At 40.9% G+C, this 21,149-nt stretch overlaps 1 protein-coding gene across 2 annotated transcripts in view; it reads right to left on the reverse strand.

The window, feature by feature from the left end:
• cd302 (CD302 molecule) overlaps window positions 1–18,460 on the reverse strand; it is a 40,052-nt gene extending 21,592 nt beyond the window's left edge. Inside the window, exons 1-3 of one of the 2 annotated variants that reach the window (XM_072262012.1) lie at window positions 18,297–18,460; window positions 9,977–10,084; window positions 7,933–8,046 (exon numbers count right to left, since the gene is read on the reverse strand). In XM_072262012.1, coding sequence (XP_072118113.1) covers window positions 7,933–8,046; window positions 9,977–10,084; window positions 18,297–18,381 — 307 coding nt within the window. In that variant the 5' untranslated portion in view covers window positions 18,382–18,460. Of the gene's footprint in view, window positions 1–7,932; window positions 8,047–9,976; window positions 10,085–18,051; window positions 18,148–18,296 lie in introns of those variants that run through there. The other variant, XM_072262013.1, reaches the window with a different exon arrangement.
• Between the last annotated feature and the right edge of the window lie 2,689 nt (window positions 18,461–21,149).

Raw genomic sequence — 21,149 nt, forward strand, 5'->3', positions numbered from 1 at the left:
AGCGGAGATCAACTGTCTGTATGTCAAAGAACCCTTATGTGTGGATCTTGTGTTGTGGTTCCATCTAAATTGCACACCAGAGTGTTAGAGAATCTGCATGAAGGAGACCTGGGTATAGTCAAGATGAAGAACCTTGCCCGGAGCTACGTGTGGTGGCTGGGAATAGATAAACAGATTGAAGACTTGGCCAAAAGCTGTTTGAGATGCTACAAAGTTCAAAATGCACCTCCACAGGCACCGTTACACCCGTGGGAGTACAGTCAACACCATGGCAAAGAGTACATATTGACTTTGCTGGGCTATTCATGGACTCCACGTTTCTGATTGCAGTGTATACCCATTTGAAGTGACTGGAGGTTATATCAATGAAGTCAACCACCTCAGAAAAGACCGTCTCCACTCTGAGGACTATCTTTGCAAGAAATAGCTTACCAGAACAAAAATTCAGAGTGAGAACTGGACCACTGATGTACACAGTGGGTGTTGGATATCAGACATGGAGACGTCATGTGGACCAGATACTGGTTGCTCAACCGAAAAACACGAGTCGATTGCATCCATCAAGATGTACACATTACAGTCACCAGACTTAGCTCTCAATGATAATCATGTCACTGACAGCAATGTGATACCGAAAACCGAGAATGTTGTCTTAAGACAAGACACCTACCAAACCTGACACCACTCCGCAGATCCAGAGGTGCAACGAGAACGTTATCATTGACAAGACACCTGCCAAACCTGATGCCACTCCACAGGTCCAGAGGCACTATCCTGAAAGGAAGGGTACCTCCCTAAAGACTGAATCTTTAGACCTGTGAAGTTGATTAAGGACTGCTATTGTAAAAGCATATTTATTTGGAACATGGGTTTATGAAAGGGAAATTAAATGTTTTGTACATATACAGTTTTATGTTGCACTAATCCAAAGGGAGAGGAAGTATAATCTATGGATTTATTTCTTTGAGCGCAATGACACCTGCCCCCCAGCACTACGTATTGATCTGCTGTATGCGCATACACCTTTGTCTATGCATGCACATTGCTCTCTGCAACGTGAATACACAAGTTAAAGCCGCCACCCGCATGTGTGCTTTTATTTAACTGCTATGCAGATGTGCACAACTTTTCACCTTTCATCCTTAACACATGATATTTAGTCATAGTCCCACCCAACCTTAGTGGAAAAAGCCTGTTTGCATTTACCCCATATATATCCCTCACAATTTTGTGTACCTTTATCAAATCTTCTCTGAATCTTTCACATTCCAAGGAATAAAATCCTAACCTATTCAATCTTTCCATATAACTCACATTCTCCAGATCCAGCAACATACTTGTAAATTTTCTCTGTACTCTTTCAACCTTGATATCTTTCCTGCAGGTAGGTGACCGAAACTGCACACAATACTCCAAATCAGGCTGCACCAATGTCTTGTAGAACATCAACATAACATCCTATCTCCTGTCCTCAATGCATTGATTCATGACGGCCAATATACCGAAACTTTCTTTGCGACCATATCTGCCTGTGACACCACTTTTAATGAATTATGGACCAGTAAGTTTGGTAGATTTCATTCCTTGAAGGGTGTTGGTTAGTTTAGAAGAGTCTTTAAAATAGTATGATAGTTTCATTTTCAAACAATATTAGTCGTTATTCCATTTGCATTATTTTGCAGTAGCAAAGTCTGCATGTGAAACTATTGTATTTGTATATTACATGAGTATTAGCTATTCCTGATTAAGTCTGTAGCCCAAAGGATGTTCCTTTATCATAAATATCCTTCAGGCTGCCATGCCCATGCTGTCCAGTGAATATGTTTATGCGTTCTTTCTAGTTCTTGGTCCATAGTTTTCTCCAGTTTTCTCCAATTTAAGAACTCATCCTGAAATTTTGCGAGAATCTCTCATTCTACCACCTCTTCAAGCAGTGTTGTCCAGATTTAAAACTGTCTCTCAGTGAAAATATTGTTCCTTAGGTCCAATTTAGAACTTAACACCCAAACTTAAACCTCTTGTTGTTTGACCATACACCTCCACTATAAAGAAAAAAAATCACACAAGATTTAAACACACAAAAGATTATTGAGAAAAGTACAGCACAGAAACATGACCTTTGGCCTATCTCGTCTATGTCAAACTATTTAAACTGCCTACTCCCATTGATCGGCACCAGGACCATAACCCTTCATCCTCCTCCCATCCATGTACCTACCCAAGTTTCTCTTAAACATTGAAGTTTGTGCTTGTGCTGCCAGCTCATTCCACAACAGAGGACCAATCATCTCTGTACTGTTTTACTGTAGTACCTCTTCCTACTTTGCAACTGCTCCATTTCCTTTCAATTGTCATTATCAGTTTTCCATTTGCAGCGGTTTGCCAGCATAGTTTTTGAGATGCCTTGCTGTGCATAAACTTGAATGATTTAACCAAGTTTTAACTATAGCTAGAGCAATGATTCCCAATGGATGTGGTTATTTGTGCTTAAGGGGGTGTTAGAGGAAATAGAAGTCGTTGAGGGGCATTCAGGGTTCTTGGGGGGAGGGGACGGTAAGTGGCACCCTAATCTGAGGCACGAGACCTGATCGACCATTAGTAGAGCAGGCACTTCCAAAAAGAAAAAGAAAGGATGAGGTAGTAGAACACAGGAAGTGAACCTGCCGACCCAGAGGATTCCTCAAGATGTACAAAGTGACCTCGGCTTCATATGTGCAGTCCAGAACCATCCTTGGGGATTATGAGACTTTACGTGATCTGTCAATTGCGCTAACTGGAATAGTACAAAGGTAGCTTGCTGAACACCAGCTCTATCCCAACTAACATTCAGATTCCAATCTGAATCCTTGTCAATGTAATTTTTGCTGTTGTAATTGTTTCCATCTTCGCCTCACCGTTCCTTTGTGTGCTGCTGCCATCATTCCACCCGTGTCAACTCGCTGCTGTCATCCACGTCCGATAGGCATTCCCAGTTTGTGTTAATTTTTTATTTTAATTTAGCCCTGCTAATGTCGGATAAATACATACAGTGCGATCACTGAGAGTCTGAAGGCAATGAAGCCTTGCATTCTAATCCTACTAAGAAACCACAGAAAGTGTGTCAATACAATATACCTGCATTTTGGTTTTATTCCATTCCTACCAGATCTGCGACACTCCACGTGTCTTATTTATAATACTGAACTGTCTAATCAAGCCATGAAACCATCAAGATTGCAGAAACACTTCTGTAAAAGACACCCCGAAAAGTCTACTTATGGTATTACTCAGTTCCAGAAGATAAAAGCATTGCACACTCGAGTCATTTGGTTGAGTCAAGAAGAGCTTGGGAAACAAGACTAAACTTCTACGTGGAGATATGGCACACCTAGCTGATCTGTATGACAAAATGAGCATTCCAAATACGAAACTTCAGGGCAAGAATTTCAATTTAATCCAGGCAAAAAGTGCAGTGTCCACTTTCATCAGAAAATTGGAAGTATTTAAGCAAAACATTGGGAAAAGAATGTTCTCACAGTTTCCCTGCATGGAAAGTATGACATTCTCTTTCACAGACAGTGATTTGCAAGAGTACTACTTACATCCGCAGTCAATGAGGACTTTCAGAATCAATTCAAGTAGTCAAACGACTTGGAAATTCTGGGTTGGGTAACTAACCCAATACTTTGCAAGGTGTAAGAACAGGAAGAGAGCTTGCAAGAAGAAATTACTGAAATTCAGAATGATGAAGCAAAAATGCTGTTCAAAAATGTTAGCTTTTTTGGTACGTGGCTACACTGTCATACGAAGTTTCTTAGGTTTTCGAGGAGAGCCAAACTGCATTTCATTGGATTTTCAACGTCCTACCTTGCTGAAAGAGGCATCAGTGCAGTGAACCTCATAGTCACAAGAAAAAGGAACAGAACATTGTCATGCATAGGGGACTTGAGGCTTTTGCTGTCACAACTTGAACCAGATATTTCAACTCTTGCTAAAAGCCATCAAGCTCAAGGATCACATTAATATTGAAGCTGTTGTACAGGGCACAGGCACTGAGTAAGCCAGGTTTAAAGACAAATAAAAATTGAAAGCAGAATTATTTTTCTCATGTTAGCACATGGTAGACATGGTTTTACACTTACGGGGTGCTGGAAAGTATGTTGTGCCTTAGAGAGCATTGGCAAGTAGGAAGGTGCTTTAGGAAGGTGTGGCAAATATGAAATTGCATTGGGGGGAGGGCGTTGGGTTAAAAAAGGTTGAGAAACACTGAGCTAGAGTAACACATTTTTACCATAATTATTAATGCACTACTGTTGAACTCACTTGAGACTCTCTGGAGCTGGGCACCCACATGATATAACCACAATACTACAGTCGAGATGTTACATTTATTCAAGAGGTCTTTGTGCACATCTTCACTTCTTTTCCTCCTCTATTTGCTGCTTTCTTCATATGACAGAGCTCAGAACTGGGCACCTATTACATGGTTTAAGGAGCCTACTGTAGGCAGACCAGACATCAGAAGCATACAGGAGGAGAGGGATCACTTGCTGCCCAGCAGTCCTAGAGTTTGGTACCAGATTTGAGATCTTGATCTTCATATATCTTCTGTCCATATTTACCAAATAATATATGGGTTCATTGTTGAATGGGGAAACATACAAGAACCCACATGGCCCACTTGTGCTCTGATTTATATTTTTATGGTGCAAGTGTAAAAGGGAGGTGAGAGTTGATATTGGGCCACTGGAAAATGATGTTGGTGAGGTAGTAATGGGGGCAAAGAAATGGCAGATGAACCTAATGGGTACTTTGCATCAGCCTTCAATGTGGAAGACACTAGGAGGGTGCCAGAGGTCCGTGTGTCTCAGGGAGCAGGAGTGAGTGCCATTGCTACTACAAACGAAGAAGTTCTAGGCAAGTTCAAAGATCTTAAGGTGGATAAGTCAGCTGGACCAAATGGACTACATTCCAGATTCCTGATGAGATAACGAATGCATTAGTTGTGATCTTTCAAGAATCACATGATTCTGACATGGGTCCCAGAGGACTGGAAGATTGCAGATGTCACTCTTTAAGGGAGGAAGGCAAAAGAAAGGAAATTATAGGCCAGTTAGCCTAACCTCAGTGGTTGGGAAAGTGTTGGGAGCCTTTATTAAGGATGAGGTTTCGGAGTATTTGGAGACTAATGATAAAATCAATCAAAGTCAGCATGATTTCTGTAAAAGGAAATCATGCATAACAAAAAGGGAGTTCTTCGAGGAAGTAACAAGTAGGGTGGACAAAGGAGGGGCAGTGGATGTCATTTACTTGGATCTTCAGAAGGCATTTGATAAGGTTCCACACATCAGGTTGCTGAACAAGATAAAATCCTATGGCATTACAGGAAAGATACGGGCATGGATAGAGGAATGTCTGACAGGCAGAAGGCAGTGACAGGGAATAAAGGGGGCCTTGTTTGGTTTGCTGCCGGTGACTGGTGGCGTTCCTCAGGGGTCAGTACTGGGATCACTACTTTTCACATTGTTTGTCAATGATTTGTGGCAAAGTTTGAAGATGATACAAAGATAGGTGGAGGGGTAGGTAGTGCTGTGGAAGCAATGCGATTGCAGCAGGACTTAGACAAATTGGAAGAATGGGCAAAAAGTGGCAGATAGAATACAGTGTTGGGAAATGTGTGATAATGCACTTTGGTAAAAGGAACAATCGTGGGGATTAATACCTAAATGGGGAGAAAATTCAAACATCAGAGATGCAGAGGGACTTCGGAGTCCTCGTGCAAGACTACCAGAAGATTAATTTACAGGTTGAGTCTGTGGTAAAGGTGGCAAATGCAATGTTGATATTTATTTCAAGGGGAATAGAATATAAAAGCTAGGAGATAATGCTGAGCCTTTATAAGACACTAGTCAGGTCACAAGCAAGAGAAAATCTGCAGATGCTGGAGATTCGAGCAACACACGCAAAATGCTGGAGAAACTCAGCAGGCCCAAAATGTCAACTGTACTTTTTTCCATAGATGCTGCCTGGCCTGCTGAGTTCCTCCAGCATCTTGGAGTTTTGGGCTCCATATCTCAGAAAGGATGTGTTGTCATTGGGAAGAGTCCAGAGGAGGTTCACAGGGATGACTCCAGGAATGAAGGGGTTAACATATGAGGAGCATTTGGCAGCTTTGGGTCTGTACTCACTGGAATTTAGAAGAATGTGTAGGGATCTCACTGAAACCTATCGAACGTTTAAAGGACTAAATAGGGTGGATGTGGAGAGAATATTTCTCATAATGGGGTATCCAGAACTTGAGTGTGCAGCCTCAAAATTGAGGGGCAACCTTTTAGAACAGAGGGAAGGAGGATTTTTTTAAGCCAGAGAGTAGAGAATCTGTTAAATTCTCAGCCACAGACTGACGTGGAGGCCAAGTCTGTGGGTATGTTTAAGGCGGAAGTTGATAGTTTCCTGATTGGTCAGGGCATTAAAAGTTATAGACAATAGACAATAGGTGCAGGAGTAGGCCATTCAGCCCTTTGAGCCAGCACCACCATTCACTGTGATCATGGCTGATCATCCACAATCAGTATCCTTTTCCTGCCTTCTCCCCATATCCCTTCACTTCACTATCTTTAAGAGCTCTATTTCACTCTTTTTTGAAAGAATCCACAGAATTGGCCTCCATTGCCTTCTGAGGCAGAGCATTCCACAGAACCACAACCCGCTGTCTGAAAAAGTATTTCCTCAACTCCGTTCTAAATTGTCTACCCCTTATTCTTAAACTGTGGCCTCTGGTTCTGGACTCCCCTGACATCGGGAACATGTTTCCTGCTTCTAGCGTGTCCAATCCCTTAATAATCTTATATGTTTCAATCAGATCCCCTCTCATCCTTTTAAATTCCAGTGTATACAAGCCCAGTCGCTGCAATCTTTCAACATATGACAGTCCTGCCATCCCAGGAATTAACCTCGTGAACCTACGCTGCACTCCCTCAGTAGCTAGAATGTCCTTCCTCAAATTTGGAGACCAAAACTGTACACAATATTCCAGGTGTGATCCCAACAGGGCCCTGTGCAACTGCAGAAGGACCTCTTTGCTCCTATACTCGATTCCCCTTGTTATGAAGGCCAGCATGCCATTAGCTTTCTTCACTGCCTGCTGTACCTGCATGCTTACTTTCAGTGACTGATGAACAAGGACACCAAGATCTCGTTGTACTTCCCCTTTTCCTAACTTGACTCCATTCAGATAGCTATGGCGAGAAGGCAGGTGTATGGGGTTGAGTGGGATCCAGGATCAGCCATGATGGAATGGCAGAGCAGTCTCAATGGGCTGAATGGCCTGATTCTGCTCCTATGGCCCTATGAACCCTGGACCCACAGTGATATGGTTGACTGTTAACTCCTGTTAAGTCCTGTAGCTTCAAAACATTAAACTAATTCAAAGGAAGACATGGGAGTCCAAAATGCAGGTCTAACTTCGAGTTTACTTTAAAAGAGGTGCACATATATCACATGGCAGCAGACGACGTAAGCAATTCACGTATTTATACATATAACTGGGAATGAATTACTTAAAGGAAAAAAAATGCACAGATACTCAAGATTACTCAAGTATTACTAAAATATTAAATACATAAAAGCTCACTTGACAACAGTTCCCAAAATAACAATTCTTTGAAATACAAGAACTGGAGGAACTTAAGGTGGGGGGTTATATGGGAGGCAGGGTTTGAGGGTCGGCACAACATTGTGGGCTGAAGGGCCTGTAATGTGCTGTACTATTCTATGTTCTATGTTCTTAACTGTCAAACTCAACTTTTTTGAGACTTACTCTATTTAGCTTTAGTATTCTGTAGTTCGAAATACAGCAAGACACTTAGGTGGTGACACAAAATCTTTGCAAAGACGTGCATAAACTCCCTTTTGTTTTGAAAAGGACTTATTAACAAATAGACCAATACTTACTGTCTGTATCAAAAATCATGCCCAACCAAATGGTTTTAGACTGCATATTCTTTTTCAATTGATCAACAATGAATTTATTTTCCGTTGCACTAAGTACACTGACAATATTGGCACCTGGAACACAAAAGTAGATGTAATTTGTCAGAAATCAAATCAAATAAAATAAAGTTTGAATAATTTATTTCAAAACAAAACCATCAAATGCTTACTCTGAAACTGGACTTAATAAATGAGGTTGTCTGTATCCCTTAATATTTGTAGGTAACACGTCTTTTAAGAGTGAAAAGTTAAGAATAAACTAAAATCTGTGATTTTGTAATGAATCATATTTCCATACTTTAAGCAATACTTCAGTTCAAAATGACGCATAGAGAATGGGCAAAAGCATTACAGCTGAATGAGTATTTTGAAAAACATGAAGTCAACCACACTGTAAAATTTAAACAAGACTTTTTACAAAAAAAAACAGATTGAAAGATATTGACCTCAGTAACGAGTACACAAATCACTGAAAGTTAAAAACTGGAATTAGGAAGGCAAACAGTGCAATGACTTTAATTTCAAGAGGATTCAGAAAAAGAGTAAAGATGTCCTACTGAAATTATACAATGCAAACATTCCTGAAAAAATATTTAGTTCTAATCTACAACTCAAGGAGGATAGATCTATGATAAAGAGGTTGTAACAAAGGCTCACCAGATTCCTGAGGTGAACGATATATCCTCTGAGGAGAGATTAATCCATATTCTCTAGAGTTTAGAGGACTAAATGATTATGTCATTGAATAACACAAAATTCTTACCAGGAATAGAAACAAATGAAGGGACGATGTTTCCCCAGCCTGTGTGCTTGGAACAAGAGACTGCGGTCTTAAAATAAGCAATAGTCATTCTGAGGTGAGAAGAATCTCCTTCAGCCCGAGCCTGTTGAACACTTTAAACTCTCTAGCCACAACTGTAGGGATCGAGATACTGAGATCTTCAAGGTAGCAAATTGATAAACATTAGGTAGGGGAATTGAAGGACATGAGATTGATACAGGAAAGTGGCATGGGCATTAAAAATATGGACACTATCTTGTGGAATTGGAGAACAGGCTTAAAGAGTCAGATGGAATACCCCTGCTTTTATTTCTCATTTTCTTAAGCATCAAAAATTTATTAAATAATAGAAGAGTTCAAAGAAAATATTTCCTAATACAGTTTCTGTTATTCATGACTCAGAATCTTAAAGATATCCTTTGACGATTTGTCATTTTATCCATCTGCCTCTGAAACCACTGGTGATGTTAGTCTCTTAAGACCATGAGACCATAAGATATAGGAGCAGAATTAGGCCACTTGGCCCACCGGGTCCTCTCCAGCATTTCATCATGGCTGATCTATTTTCCCTCTCAGCCCCAGTCTCCTGCTTTCTCCCCGTATATCTTAATGCCCCGACTAATCAAAAACTTATCAAACAGCCTTAAATATACTTAAAGACTTGGCCTCCTCTCAATGAATTCCACAGGTTCACCACTCGCTGGCTGAAGAAATTTCTCTTCATCTCCATTCTGAAAGGATGTCCCTGTATTCTGAGGCTGGGTCTTAGGTTCTCCCCATCATAGGAAATATCCTCTCCACATCCACTCTATTGAGGCCTTTCAACATTCGATAGGTTTCATGCTTCTGAATTCCAGTGAGTACAGGCCTGATGCCATTAAACATTCCTCATACGATTAGCCTTTCAATCCCAGAATCACTTTCGTGAACCTCTTTCTAACCCTCTCCATTGTCAGCAACTCCTTTCTTAGATAAGGGAGCCAAAACTTGTTACAATATTCCAAATGAGGCCTCACCAGTCCTTTATAAAGCCTCAATATTGCATCCTTGCTTTTATATTCTAGTCCTCTCAAAATGAATGCTAACCGCATTTGCCTTCCTTTCCACTGACTAAATGTGCAGAAGAAATACAAGTTACCACTCAAATGGCAACCAAATTTTAAACATATTGCAAGTATTTTGCTTCTTCATTCAAATGAGAATAAGGCTAAAAGGAATTTTTACCAATATCTTTGCAATACTCTTGTGCTTCTTCCATTTCATAGCCAGTTCCTTGAGTTGGAAAAAAGGAGTACCATTTGTTTTCAAATGGAATCCACGTGACATCACAACCTTTAGAAAAGAAGAGAAAGATATGTATAGTCTGAGATTTCCAACATTAAATTTTGTGCAGTTGAAGCTTCTGTTGTTAAGTCAGGATTCAAATTTCTTGTGATTGTAATGATATACTCATATCCTTCACTAACGTGAATTAGGGTGACAATGAGGAAATTACACTTAGTTCAGTAACTGCATTCCAAACTTACATTGCAGCAACCAGCAGTGCGCGGTACTATTAATCAAAAAACTTCTTATTAGTGGCAGTAAACAACTCAGTGAACCATTAAAGTTGTATTCAGGCAATTTCAAGTGATTATTGAATCATATTTTCTAAACTATTGGAATCACAGGTGCTTACAGTAAAAAAGGAAACCATGCAGTTTAGCAGGTTAAATCTGGGACTTTGCTCAGAGAGTCCAAAAGCAGTGCCAAAGTTCTGGTTTCTCTTACCAATCCTTGGTTCACGCGAATGCTAACTACCTCCGGTGGTAATCATTTTGTTTGATAAGTCTCAGCATTAAATCCAAGTTTCTTTCTCGCTCTTAATGAAAATTATAAAATTAATTTCCAAACCTCATATACAACCTGAATTAATCTCAAAATATTTCATAAATTCAATTTCTGTATTGGAGGCATGAAGTGGGATTGTGATGGTTACCAACTTTCTAATTTTTTTTTACAGCTGCACAGACCAAACATTACTCTGAGCAGGAAATTTTTACATGGCCTGAAAACTGCTCTGCACTTTATATTAACATTACATGAAACAAAAGTCCAGCTGCATGGCAACAAAGGCTATGTGCACAGGAGCATTTCAGTAACTGCAGGGCCACGTTCCCGTGCGGCTTACAGCAAACACTGTTGGAGACTCTAATGAATACAGTAAACCTGTATTCGAAACCCACTATAGTAGCTGGAAATTCTAATTCTGTTAATTATAAAAGAATATTAAGTTATCAAGCTACCTCATTAATGGCAACTATTAAACTACCACATTGCTGCAAAGATCCATCTGATTTACTAATATTGATTACAGAAGAGAATCTGCCCTCCTTGTCCACAGAGGCCTTCAGTAGATTCCTAAGCTACAACAATGTTTGATTCCTAGCTGCTCAGTCTGTGTGAAGATAAAGTCCTATCTATGAAATGAAGAACCAAGTACATCAAATTGTGCCCAGGAACAATCCACAAAACTGGGGATCCAATGGTAGCAATAAAAATAATCCAAAATCTATAACCCCATGACCTAACACAATATAATCAGTGTGGAAGAGGCCAACCCTGAGTGCAGTGAGGTGGTGCAGAGTTCCAGAAAACATCTCAAAGTATCTGCCAAGCTGGTATCTCTTCGAAAACAGGAAAACATTGTATTTGGAACAGCTAAGCAAGTGAGTTGAAATAAATAATAGAAAGGTATGGTTCACTTAATTATGTAAAAATAGAGCCTATTAGATTATCCTCATTGCCAGACTCTTGCTCACAGCATTTTTCTGCCCTCTCATCAGGCACAAAATAGAAAAGCCTGAAAACACATTCTACCAGGCTCAGGGACAGCTTCTATACTGCTGTTATAAGACTATTGAATGGTCCCCCAGTACAACAAGCTAGACTCGTAAGCTCACAATATACCTTGTTATGCCCTTGCACCTCATTGACTGACTGCACTCTTTTACTGTATCTATTTATTCTGCCATCTTTTATTGTTTTCCCTTGAACTAAATGACTGATGGGATGAAATGATCTGTATGGATAACTGGCCAAAGTTCTTCCACTGTACCTCAGTATATATGATAATAATAAACTAATTTACCAGCATTGTAAGTCATGGCTCTTAAGTGGTGATCCAGCAGCTTTAAATAACTTGCCTTTGAGTGGAAAATCCTACAAAAGGTAGTGGATTCAAGCTCAGCAGTTCACAGGTAAAGCCCTCCCAACCATTGAGCACATCTACGTGAAAGGTTGCCATAGAAAAGCAGCATCCATCATCAAAGATCCTCACCACCCAGGCCACGCTCATTTCTCACTGCTGCCATCAGACAGAAGGTACAAGAGCCCCAGGACTTGCACTACCAGGTTCAAGAACAGTTACTATACCACAACCATCAGGCTCTTGAACAAAAGGGGATAACCACACTCATTCTATTTCTGGTGTTCCCACAATAGATGGGCTCACTATAAGAACTCTTTATCTTGTTATGTCATGCTCATTATTTATTGCTATTTATTCATACTTGCATTTGCAGTTTGTTACTCATTGATCCTGTTGACAGTTACTGTTCCATAGATTTGCTAAGTATGCCCGCAGGAAAAGGAAACTGAGGGTTGTATGTGGTGACACGTATGTACACTGATAATAAATTTTACTTTGAACTTTTAATTCTTTTTCTGTTTTTGCCTTACATTTATCTCTTATAAGTAAGGTTACAACATTAAAAACCTATTACACTAATAACTGTCCCTTCCATGGTTATATTATTTCATTCTATCACAGAAATTCTTTGTTCTACCAATTGTACTTCTGCACCCTCTATACTGCATATATCAAATAGATTTCTCTCTTTGTCTAACCTGATATTTGACCTGAGATGCCAATCTGTTTCTCTTCTCACAAATGCTGCTTGATCTGCTGAGTTTTTCTAAAATCATTTTGTCTTCTTTTGGGTTTCCAACATCTTGAGTTTCTTTTTATGTTTTCAGTTAACTTAACTATAACAAGCATTGTTAATTTCATCACTCTTGTATTTCATTACTTTGGCTCTAAAAAGTTAATTTTCCCAATTCCTCTCAAATCCTTAAAACTACATCTTCAAGTTGGCAATACCATGGAACACTTACCTTTTCTGTTTATGCCCATCAAGTTTTATACACCCAATCAAATCTCCCTCTGTATCTCCATTGTTCTAAAGAATGCAAACAGACAATGGATACAAACCAACTGGAAGCAGCCTCCAGGTGACGGTGCAGACCACTGAATCAGTCAGGATACTTTCAACAACCCATCTGTGGAGGTAACATGCCAGATCCTCTAACACATTTTTAAGAAAGTTGAGGCACTGGTGCCCAGTTTTCGCGATTACATCTAAATGCTGTGACCGGGAAAGGTCATCCAAGGTGTTCATATCCTAAAATTTGAACTGCTTTCCTCACCACCTCTGACCCACCAATGAGAACTGGCAAATTTCAACTGGCTGAGCATGCTCCGAGCTACATTAAGGACAAAATAAAAACAAGTAATGGAACTTTCTTGAAAAATAATTTGAGATAAGGTTGCCTGTACTCTTTTCTATTTGGTCTGCAGTACATCCTACAGTTGTCATGAACCAATTTGCAATGCTAAAAGTTTACTGAAGCTTTACAAGTCTGTAACTATAGTTAGTTAAATAAAAATGTTTTTCTCACATAATTGTTCCTATTATTTTTTTTAAGACAGCAGAGTCAGTCTTTAACTATTTACTTATCTCCAGAAATATTATCCTTCAAAAAGTAGTGGATGTGGCCCAAAATGCATTTACGCAGTTTGTTGTCTTTTGCACACTGCTTGTTTGCCCGCAAGACAAGTAATCTTTGGGTTGAATATGGTGACTTGTGCGTACTTTGACAATAAATTTACTTTGACCTTTGGTAAGAGATGAGCCAAGATGTGGAAGTTCTCATGTTTTTACAATTCCCAAATCTTCATTGGACTTTTGTTTAAAAGAGGGCTCAGCCACCATCTTCCTTCACCTGGCTGGAATTGTTTTCACACTGATCAACTTAACCTTCAACTCCACACATTTCTTTCAAATCAAAAATGCATCCATGGGAAAAACTATAGTCATCTCTTTGTGGTATACATTGAATAGTTTCTAATTAGACCCCTCTCTCACCCCACTTTCTAGTATATTGTAGTGGTGTGGCATCTGCTCTGACAGTCAGCACAATAGTTTCATCATCTTTGGCACAAACTTCCACCCTGCCCTTATTTTCACATGCTCCAACTCTGTTTGACAAGGGTAGGTGGTTAAATTTATCTCTTATTGCACATGGCGGCTGTATGGCACTTTTCTGGCACAAGTGTTACTTGTATTTGTCAGCTCATGGCTGAATGTTCATTTGCTGTGGAATAATAAATGGAATTAGACATCACATGGGTAACATCCCCGTTTCTCACCTGATAATGGAAGAAAGGACTCACAGAAGAAATATAGTTAAAATAGATCCCACCATTATCATCCTAGGGCTCACCATTGATTAGAAACTTAACTGCACCAGCCACATAAATACTGTGGAGAGAAGAACAGCTCAGACACTTTGTATCCTGCTGCGACTAAACAAGCTACAAAGCATTTCCGTCACCTACACACCAAGGGTCACAAATGTTTTGAATCACCCTCTGCCAGTTAGCATTCTAACTGGCTGCATCACCATCTGATGGGGGAGGGGGAGGGGGCTGTGGTCACTGCACAGGATTGAAATAAGCTGCAGAAGGTTGTAAACTCATTCAGCTCCATCATGGGCACCAGCCTCCCCAGCATCGAGGACATCTTCAAGGATGCCTCAAAAAGGCGGCATTCATCATTAAGGATCCCCATCACCCAGGACACAAACATATATACACATGAATTGAAGCAGCAGAGATGTGGCTTTTGAGGAGAATGCAAAGAATATCATGGACAAAACAAATATCTAATGAGGATGTCATGAACAGAGCAAACACAAAAACAGAAATAATGTATGAGATCATGAAAAGGCAACGTGACTTAATTGGACATGTGATTAGGAATGAGGAGTTAGAATGCACGGTAATTATGGGAAAGACTGAAGGGAAGGCAAAAACAAATGATGATGAAGACAGCAGTCAGAGAACTGGAAATGAATACCAATGAATTGATCCAGTTGACCTGAAACAGGAGTGTGTGGGCCTTGGCAGTCAAAGCTCAAACTGGGCATGGTACCTGATGATGATGATGATTGCAATGTACTACTGCTGCAGAACAACAAATTTCATGACATATGCCACTGATATTAAACCTGTTTCTGATTCTTATGTAGGTGATTGCAGTTATAAAAACACTCAAAGTAAATGCTATTGAGGACAAAGAAACATGCTTGATTTGTATGCATCATTCAAAATAAAATTAATTTGCTTAATGACAAATATATGATGGCTTCAGTGTGTAGATCTACAAAATGTATTACAGTTTTTCACTCAAGCCGCTTGAAGTGTGTCCCCCACTTCTCAACCTTTAGTATGAAGAAAGTAGCAAGTGCTTGAACACTGCTCACTGCAGTTCCCCCCGACCACCACACATTATCTTCCTTTGGCTTTATTGGACCTAAATCCCGAATTTTGCTCCAGACAACCGTGTGGAAGTACCTTCACCAGATGAACTGCAGGGTTTCAAGGCGGCACTTTATCATCACTTTCTCAAGGCAATTACAAATGGGCAATACATTTTAGCCTTGCCAGAAATGTTCTGATTCTACAAGAACTTAACAACACCACCAGACAAGCTTTGTCTTCTCCTCACTGCTTCTTTAAGCACTCCAAGGACTTTTTCCTGTGATCCCCTGGCCCTTTCTTCTATTTCCATTAATATTTAGGTCCCAATCTTCCCACAAGAGGAAGTAACAGGCAGGATAGACAAAGGAGAGTCAATGGATGTTGTTTGCTTGGATTTGACAAGGCACTGATAAGCAAAACACACAAGGCTGATAAACAAGATATTTAGAGCCCATGGTATTGCAGGAAGCATGCTAACATGGATAGAAGATTGGATAACTGGTAGGAGGCAAAGAGTGGGGATAAAAGGGGCCATTTCTGGTTGGCTGCTAGTGGCTCATGGGGTTCCACAGGGGTTGGTGTTGGAACTGCTTCTTTTCACATTATACATCAATGATTTGAATGATGGAATTGTTGGCTTTGTGGCCAAGCTTGCAGACAATAAAGAGATCGATGGAGGGGTAGATAGTGTTGAGGAAGTAGGGAGTCTGCAGGGAAACTGGGCAAAGAAGTTGTAGATAGAATATAGTGGTAAGGATCTGCATGCTCATGTACCTTGGTAGAAGGTATAAAGGCACAGATTATTTTCTAAATAGTGGAAAACAAATCAGAAATCAGAAGTGCAAGGGGACTTGGGAGCCTTCATGCAGGATTCCCTACAGGTAAACTTGTAGATTGAGTCAGTGGTAAGGAAGGCAAATGGGATAGCATTTATTTCGAGAGGACTAGAATATAAAAGCAAGGATGTAACACTGAGGCTTTATAAGGGAGAGGTCAGGACACAATTGGACTCTCTAAGAAATAATGTCCTGCCACTGGAGACGATCCAGAGGAAGTTCACAAGACTGATTCCGGGAATGAAAGGTTTAATGTATGATGAAAGTTTGATGGCTCTGTACCTGTACTTGCTGGAGTTGAGTCACTGGGGGGGGGGGGGGGGAGAGAGGGGGAGAAATCTCACTGAAACCTATCGAATATTGAAAGGCCTACACAAAGTCGACGTGGAGAGGATGTTTCCTATAGTGGGCTCAGTAAAGATGTCCATTTAGAACAGAGATGAGGAGCCATTTTGTCAGCCAGATGGTGGTGAATCTTTGGAATTCATTGCCACAGTCAGCTCTGGAGGCCATGTCATTGGATATATTTAAAGTGGTGGTTTATAAGTTCTTGATTAGTAAGGCATCAAAGATCACAGGGAGAAGGCAGGAGAATGGGGTTGAGAGGGATAATGAAATTGGCCATGATGGAACAGCAAAGCAGACCTGATGGGCCAAATTCCCTAATTCTGTTCCTATGTTCCATGGTCTCCTGCCTTCAATCCGCTCTTAGCTGGATTCATTTATCGCCTTCCATAGTTACCAGAGTTCAGTATCTGCATCTCATCACCGTTTAGTCAGAGTCAGTCAGAGTCTCTCTCTCTCTCTCTTCTCTCTCATCAACCAACTATCCCCTGGCTCCTTTGGTCTCTTTTCCCATCCTTGTTTCTGCCACCCAACTCCACCCACCCCCTGGCTCAATCGCCCCTCATATCTCACTCCACCTAACACCTCTTCCCCTCATTACCTGAACATCGACTATTCCTTCCACCACAGATACTGTGCGACCCAGACAGAGTTCCCTTTTTTTTGTTTTGTATAGAGATAACGTCTCTACCAGAGGAGGTGTAAGTTGCTCCTTCCCTCCGTTAGCCTGCAGGTCGGTCACCTTTCGGCAGGGTGCAGCACCTGCTTAGCACCCCCCTCCCTCCCTCCACCACCAGGGTCACATGAAACCACGGGAGCAGGTGGTGGATGGTCTTATGAGCAGCTGGTGCACATCACAAGTCCTGGTTATGCGACCACTTAAGATCAGGCAGACAGTCTCTGAAGAGCATTGATAATGGCTGAGTTCACTCATCTTGTAAAGGCACTGCGCAGAAGGCAATTGCAAACCACTTATGCAGAAAAATTTGCCAAGAACTATCACGGTTATGGAAAGACCATGATCGCCCACGTCTTTCGACATAGCACATGAGGAACGAACAAGCCCTCTCTCTCTTGCAGCATCACTATCATTTATGTCAGGCTCTCTGTTTCCATCCAAATCACAGATCTTCCTCTAGCAGCGCCAATCTTTTCGCTTCCCTCCAAGCCCTAACACAGGGTCCATGTCCAAAAAATTTGGACATACTTTCTGCCTCCGTGGCACCGTATTCTTTGTTTCAGATCCTAATATCCACAGTCTTATGTGTCCTCACTGATAATTGTTTAATCTCCGCGACTTTAAAACAGCTATTTTCTCCCCAGCTCCAACTGAAGTCACAGGCCTGAAACTCCGTTTCTCCCTCACCAGATGTGGCCTGACTGAATACACGCAGAATTTTCTAATTCAACCGAATCTTTCACCGTTGGAGGGCGTTAAATACAGCAAGCGTCCCTGCTTCTAATTCCCCGTAATGTTTGCTGTTGTAAACGGTATGACAATTGCCGCATCGTGACGTACGTTAGAAAACACGAACCTCTGTCTGAATGACTCAGAAATGTCTGAAAAATCGGAGTTATTTTCAGCTGAGGATGGGTGGGTGGTCCGAACATAATTACACAAACCAAAACCACGAATCGCGACTGCAACTTCTTGACTCTAACTTCGTACAAGAGTACGACTTCCAAAGGTTGGGGGGCGGGGGGGTTTGCTTTCGCAGCACGAATAGAGCACACAAAAATCCCGACAGAAGCAAAGTCCAAATAAAAGTTAAGAATTTACCCGGTATGTTAGCGGAAGACGCGGAGAAAAGGCAGAACGCAGTCAAAAAAACAATGCCAAAAGCTGGTAATGTTTTCACATCCATAGTTCAATCTCCGGACTTTTCATGGGATCGGAAAAAGGCTGCACTGTACCATAACCATGAACATTTGAACTTTAGATGCGTCATGTCTGCGTTGCTGTGTAATATTTTGCAAAACGCATCTGCAAAAAAAACTAAATCATTGAGCGGAAATGCTGACTAATTAAACAAGATATTGCAGGAATTTCAACAGATAAACACACCTTATTGGAAAAAGTTCAAATCGTTTCCCGTTAATTTTTTTTCGGGCATGTTGATTGGTCTTTCTGATGCCATTGGAAGTTGACCGAATAGTTCTTGATCCTCCAAAATATTCCGCATGGAATTTAAAAATAAATATAGTTTCCCAAACCCAAGAAGAGAATTAAATCCTCCGAATTTTACCGCGAGAGACCGCTCTTCGTCTAAATAGAAAAAAAAACTAGCTTGAAAGTGAAACTATTTTTTGTTTCCAAATTTGCATTACGAGTATTTGAAGTGAATTAGTCTTTGCCCTTAAATTTCATCCTTGAAGCGTAAAATCTGACACGCTTTTATACCCTGGTCCATCTATTAAGATGGATGCACTGCCCTGAATATTTATACTCTGAGTGGTCAAGCGTGGAAAGGCTAAGCTTTCACCAGCCTCTATGTGCTGATGAATGCCAGTCCAAATTTGCAATAAATTACAAAATGGAAACGCGTTTCAGAAGGCGAAAGTAATTGAACTGAGCAATTAGATTGAATTTGATCAGAAAAAAATATATGGGGATGAAAATATCTTGTTCCTGTCCATGTTTTTTTTTGCCTTTGTTTCCAACACTTCTGTCCAGAATGATTCAAATGAGTGTCAGAGTAAGGCAGATCTCCCCATCACTGTGATCATCCAGTTTTCACTGTTAATAGCAGCCTGCTCGTTCAGCTCAAACATGGAAAAAGCTAGTCTGGCTAAAGGTTTTATCAAACACATAATCTAGAAATCTGAAGTAAAGAACAGAAAGTACCAATAATACTCAAGTCAGGCAGTATTTACAGTCAATAGTTTGGGTTCAGAATTAAATGCCCTGACATTACAGAAATTCTTCACCCATTTTCTGAAGAAAAAGTGTAGAAATAGGCACTTGTATTGGTCCCAGGTGGTCCTACCCTTTTGTGGGAAACATGGAATTCATCCTACTTGGGGCCAACTTGTTCAATTATTTGTCAGGTATAACTATCACTAAACAGGTGCTCTTTCCTGCACTCACAAGTAACTCAAGTTTCATTCCTTTCATAACGACTCTCACCTTCACATTTCTATCTCTTCCCTTTCTGGACCTTTGTGCCATCATCTCGGGAGAGTGGCCAACCACCAAAACCCATTACAAGCCCACTGCTCCACACCTAACTTAATTAAACTTCTTCCAAAGTTTTCTCTTGCAGGGTCTCCATTGCACTTGCTCAATCGTGCCGCTGATCTGGAGACTACCCGGGCAGAATATGAGGTGTGTTCCTCCAGTCTTATCCTGGTAGTAGAGAAAGCTGACCATGTACAGATCAGTGGAGAATGGGAAGTGGAACCTGATGGAATCAATATGACGTTTTTCAGTGTTAGGTTCCTTGCCCCCCCCCCCCCCACCCCATCCTTCAATACTCCCGTTTTTGCTTCCTTTCCTTCAGGCCCAACTACTCCCCAAATTTGCCTTCACCTCTCTCCCTGCTTCCATCCACCTACTCCACGCACACACAGAACCAGGCTCACCCACAGGTGCCCCTTCCCGTACCTGATTCTGGTTCCAACCGCCATTCACCCCTCCCCTAATAGCTCCCATTCTTAGCTTCATCACTGGTAACCCTTTGTGTTTCTGCGTATCCCCCACTTCAGTCATCTCCAGTCTTCATGCTCACCTCTCTTAACCCTGCTCTGTCTGCCTCTCTTTGTCTCCACCTGTCACTCACCTGTATCAGTCCATCAGCTCTACCCCTTCTCCCTCTCCCCTTCTGCTTTTTATACTGGTCATTTTGACTCTCCATTCTCAGTCCTGAAACATTGATGACTTCTTTCCTCTCACAGATGCACCTTGATTCACTGAGTTCCTCCTGACGCTCAGATTTTCGCATCTGTAGTCTCTTGCGTCAGTATTCCAAAGCTTCCAAATCCAAAGTACAAGAATTTCTTGTCAGCTCAGTTCAAACTGACTGCCCACCCATTGGGAGGCTGTGACTACTAATTTTAGCCTTGACAGCCAGGGAAAAATATAGTCCTATAAGTTTCTACTGGGTAAAGTCTGCCACAACCTTTATATCTTTTAATGAAATGATCTTATGTGGCTTGACATGACAGATGCAGAATTGATTTTCCCCATGGTTGGTTTGTGTAGATCCTGGGTTAAAATTTCAGAATGACATGTCATCCAGTCAGAATAGAGATAAAATCATTGGAAAACTCTACCCAAGAGGGCACTAGAGTTCCACCAGCTGAGTATATTCAAGATAGATTAATATATTTTTAGATAGTGAAGGAATTGAGGTATACAAAGTTAGTACTGGCAACAGATCTGAGGTAAAAGATTAGATGTGATCTTACTGAATGACAGAGCACACATGCGGAGAAGGGGTTAAGTGGCCTGTTGGTGCTTATGTTCACATTCCCAGTTGTGACAATCCAGATTGTAACTCCTAAATCTGTAGCCTGTCTAGACTAATTGTCTACTACTCACCCAGTTCCTAATGCAAATCTATTGGCATTTCTACCAATAGACTTATGGGAAAAACCTTATTAAATGTTCTCACTTAGCTTCAGTGATTCCATT

Source organism: Mobula birostris, chromosome 6, assembly GCF_030028105.1.
Source record: "Mobula birostris isolate sMobBir1 chromosome 6, sMobBir1.hap1, whole genome shotgun sequence".
Taxonomy (NCBI): Eukaryota; Metazoa; Chordata; class Chondrichthyes; order Myliobatiformes; family Myliobatidae; genus Mobula; species Mobula birostris.